Source organism: Bombus pyrosoma, linkage group LG2 (genome assembly GCF_014825855.1).
Source record: "Bombus pyrosoma isolate SC7728 linkage group LG2, ASM1482585v1, whole genome shotgun sequence".
NCBI lineage: Eukaryota > Metazoa > Arthropoda > Insecta > Hymenoptera > Apidae > Bombus > Bombus pyrosoma.
The window spans coordinates 4,411,924-4,416,327 of NC_057771.1; the positions used below are offsets into that span (position 1 = coordinate 4,411,924).

The following is a 4,404-nucleotide window of genomic DNA, read 5'->3' on the forward strand; positions in this document are numbered from 1 at the left end:
GCTAGTTAATTCAAATTGAAATAACTAGTCGAGAGGCTATGATTTGGATTAGAGATTAGAAGCGTTGAAGTTTCCACGAGTACGTTTAGAAAACACTTGGTTTATTTCTGTTTCAACTCACTTTCGACGGAGGGTCGTCACTTGCTGTATTGTGAACTTTACTGAGCACTAGACACACGTCTACACGCTTCGGCAGTCAACGACAGACTCGAACGATGATAGTGACACAAATTATTTGTCTTACGATAGAAAAATGAACAATTTCTCGGCGATTCCTTTTATTTCGTCAATTTTATTTAACCAAAAATTTATGCAACCGCGAATTTTCTTGCTTTGAAGAATACCTACATAATTCTTATTTCCAAACGTCGGAATCTTAATGGATTCCTAGATTCCTCGATTCTTAGGTTTTTAGATTTCTAAATTCCTAGATTCCTAGAAGCCAAGATTCATAAATTTCTACGATTTGCAGACAAATAAGACAGAGATGATTTCTCGAAAGGTACAATGGCACAAGCACATCTCTCGTTTAACGAGACGCAACGCTTCGATGAACGCAAAAGCGTTGATCAACATTTATGATAGATTTAGATCGAGCGAACAAAGTAGAAAATTGTTACGTTGTTTTCGGTCAACTCGTCTTATATGCAAGTAGGCATGCACTATGCTCAAGCATGATTCGATGCAACGTAAGGTAATTACATGGTCGGGCGTAATGAATGTTCGTTAATTGTCACTTGTCTTTTGATTCGTGTTTTTCAAGCGAATAATTACGAGTTTATATTTATTAGTTTGTAGCGAATCGACATGAACTTTTACAGCTTATTAGACAGTGCGTGTTAGATTGTCCCAAAAGTTTTTTTTTGTTTTATAAGGAAATAATAGAACCACAACATTTTTTGCTTTATATTATTTTATTGAATTGAGCATGTGCTGTATTGGAACAATGGAATAAAATGGATCATACATAATTTAATAAAATAATATAAAACTAAAAATTTTGTGCATCAAAGCGAAAAAAACTTTTGGGACAACCTGATATATTAGTAACGTAGTATCGTAGATGAAAGGCCTAAGAGATATCGGGCGAACTATAAACAAAGTCGCGAGGAAGTCGAACTGTCGACTTTCTCAACAATGCATCATCGGTCCTTCAATCGAATAGTTTCGAGGAAAAGGCCTGCGTGGCCCTGGCCACGAGCGATTGTCTTGGGGCTAAGACAAAAGACGAAGGGATGCTAAGGGACGAAGACGAAGGGATACTAAGGGACAAAGATGAATTAATAGTCAGTTTGAGTTGAGAAACAAAGAGCGCGAATTGCGTTATCGAGATAGTGTTGCTAGCGTTATCAAGAGAGAGTTAGATCCGTGGTGACGAAAGTTGCAAATTTATCTAGTTGTCTTAATTATAATACGTTATTACGGTTAGTTCATGTTAAATAACCGTCGTTTCCTGTTTAATCAACATCTGTTTAATCCATTTATTCTAAATAAACTAATTGTAGTAAAGATTCTACACTAATTTGTTTTTAACAAAATAAGTATTATATTTTACTGTGCTTTTGCATTGCATCAGAGTACAAAACATTCAAAATTCTTGAAAGCTGCAATAAACTTGATTTATATTTTCTTAAATTTTCGAAAGTATGACATTTTTCGTGGAAGTCCATCTCTATTATCGATTGTGAAATTTTAATTTATGTCGTAAATATAAAGAAAAGAAAGATTTTGAATGGTCATTGTTATAATTATAGGCTCAAGCATAGAAAATAATAAATTCGCCATTTCGTCTTACGGACCTTCTCCTTGTAGCGGTCCATGGCCGTAGAAAAATTTTGTAGCGGTACTCGACAGCAAACCTTTCAATGGTTTCTGTCCCGTGGCTTGCTACACAAAGACCCTAATCCTTTGGACAAGATGATAGCCAGATGTCGAAATATCCTCACAACATATTTTTGACTAGCCTAAGTACTAGCTATAAATCTTAGGATCTCTCTAATTAAGGTTCTTCAAACGAACAAACAGTCTTCGTCTTAGCATTCCCTAAATTTATTATCAATTACGGAAAGATACGGGAAATCTGCTTTTTCTCTAGCAATTTTCTCTCGAGGGCGGTTAGCATCCTTTCTCAACCACCAACCTAGAGATTAACCAATTAACAGCAACGTCCATTTCTCTCACTTTCCTAACGAAGCTTTTTCTCGACGAATCCGATGATCTCGTATCCTTAGACACACCCCATCATAGTTTTCCTCTGCAGAATCATCGTGACGGTAAATCAGTTGGTAGTTGATAGTTGACTAGAGTACCTCGACGCATCTTGAACAATCATCATTTGAACTCTGCTGAATCGCTGTCGTAACGCATCGTCTAGAGGTCGAACTTATAACCGCTAAGTGCAATCGCGAGTTTTACATAAAGTGTACATTGAGAGTGTTGTTAGTAAATATAGTGTTAATTATACTCTAGTACTTGTTCAGTACCTATCACGACCTATCCACTTCAGTTTCAAGTCGAAACGGAAAAAATTCAAACCTGGGAGAGATCAATATTATTGTGCCTTTTAATAATAACCTTGTTTTAGGTTACAAGGTCTACATTGTTACTGTTGTTTCTTACAATCTTCAGCTAGAGATATATAAGAAGGTTAACTTTTTGTGGCGACATTCATTAATATAAATATATGAACGGTGCTCCCTATGATATTCTTTTGGTATTGTAGCATTGAGTGAGCGACGGCATACACCATCTCTGTATATATACACTTTTTTCAATATATCTTGTTATTACAAATTTAAAGTGGTGACCCCGACATGATGGAAAACGACAGTGGTGACCCCGACATGATGGAAAACGACAGTGGTGAACGTACTGGGATCGAAAAAACAGATGTCAAGAAAGAAGTTAGAGCGACGAATACAGTAAAATCCACATTTCGCGTAAGCATTCCGCCATTTTGGCCCAAAAATATCGAGCTATGGTACGCCGTGTTAGAAAACGAGTTCAAGCTCGCTCGCATTACTGACGACGATAGCAAATTTTCTCTGATAGTGGCAAATATTCAGTTAGAATATTTAGAACAAATTCCTTACATATCTGGCGAATTGCCGGCGGCAGAACGATATGAACGGCTGAAAAGGGAACTTATTAAAAAATTCTCCGAATCAGAAAGTACGAGAATGCAAAAGTTCGTCAGCGACAAAAAAATTGGCGATAGGAAGCCGTCCCAGTTCTATTGGGACTTGCGGAAGGTCGCCCCCGTATCGATCTCGGACGACTTAGTGCTGGCGACCTGGAAGATTCGCCTTCCAGAACATATACAATATGCCTTAATTGTCGTGAACATAGATGAAGTGAAGACTGCGATGAAGTTAGCCGACAAGATATACAATATACCGTGCCATGAGGAAAGAAAGTTACGAAACAAAAGGCGAAATGCAACGAAAAGCAAACAACAAACTCGCGTCTTAAGCATTGAAGATAGGCTAAGTCAAATAGAGGAGCGAATGAACGCGCTGAGCCTCAACAATCGGTGCCAAGCAAAAAGGTGCTGTCCCCATTGCAACTGGAACCAGAGTGAATGGGACGGTTCAGTATGCAATTGCAGATCTCCCGTAACAGACAAGAGTGAGAGGATCTCCTCCCACGTGAACACCGGCGCCAACTTATGCGCAAACCAGCCCAAGGAACAATGCGCAGGTAAAAATTTTATCATAGAAATGAATAAGAAAAACGTAACAGTTTCCATAAACCGTGTAAAATCCGCTTTTGTTTTAGCAGACAGCATCGAGCACAAACAACAACACGAAGATAGAGCCGAAATCCAAAATGATCAAAACGGAGGGCAGTCAATTACGGAGGAGAAAAATGCGAGAAATCAGAACGTCGCGCGCGCGAACAAGCAACTCGGCTTTTTTGTGCGAGTTCTACTTAAAATATTGTCATTGTTCATATAAGGGGGGAGATGTACCGGCCCATGGCCGTAGAAAAAGTTTAAATTGAAACAGAAAAAATTCAACACTGGAAGAGAGATCCATATTATTGTGCGCTTGAATACTAACGTTGTTTTAGATTGCGATGTCTAGATTGTTATTCCCGTTTCTTGTAGTCTTCAGCTAGTTACACAAAAATATTCTTTTATGCAAAATATTTTATGGTATTGTAGTATCCAGTGAGCGACTTTTTTCAATATATCTTATTATTACAAATTCATTCACTCGTTCTTTTATCAAACAAGCCTACACGTCAATCACCTCATCCTAAAATACTCTCCAATTTCTTTATTTGTATAATTGTATAAATAATTAATACCTATAACATACAATACGTACACGTGTACATGTTTAAAAAATCACGATTCGTGAGAATTTCGTAACAATTCTCATAAACACGGCACCCAAATCG

At 37.6% G+C, this 4,404-nt stretch overlaps 1 protein-coding gene across 2 annotated transcripts; it reads left to right on the forward strand.

The window, feature by feature from the left end:
* The first annotated feature begins 2,569 nt into the window (after window positions 1–2,569).
* Window positions 2,570–4,181, forward strand: LOC122577880. Of its 2 annotated transcripts, none has more exons than XM_043749595.1 (2): window positions 2,570–3,699; window positions 3,778–4,181. In XM_043749595.1, exons 1-2 carry the CDS (start codon window positions 2,814–2,816, stop codon window positions 3,954–3,956), a joined length of 1,065 nt encoding a protein of 354 aa, XP_043605530.1. In that variant the 5' UTR covers window positions 2,570–2,813; the 3' UTR covers window positions 3,957–4,181. The 2 variants fall into 2 exon arrangements, with proteins under 2 accessions (XP_043605530.1, XP_043605531.1); XM_043749596.1 differs by having other exon boundaries at window positions 2,571–3,699; window positions 3,781–4,181.
* Window positions 4,182–4,404: the final 223 nt, after the last annotated feature.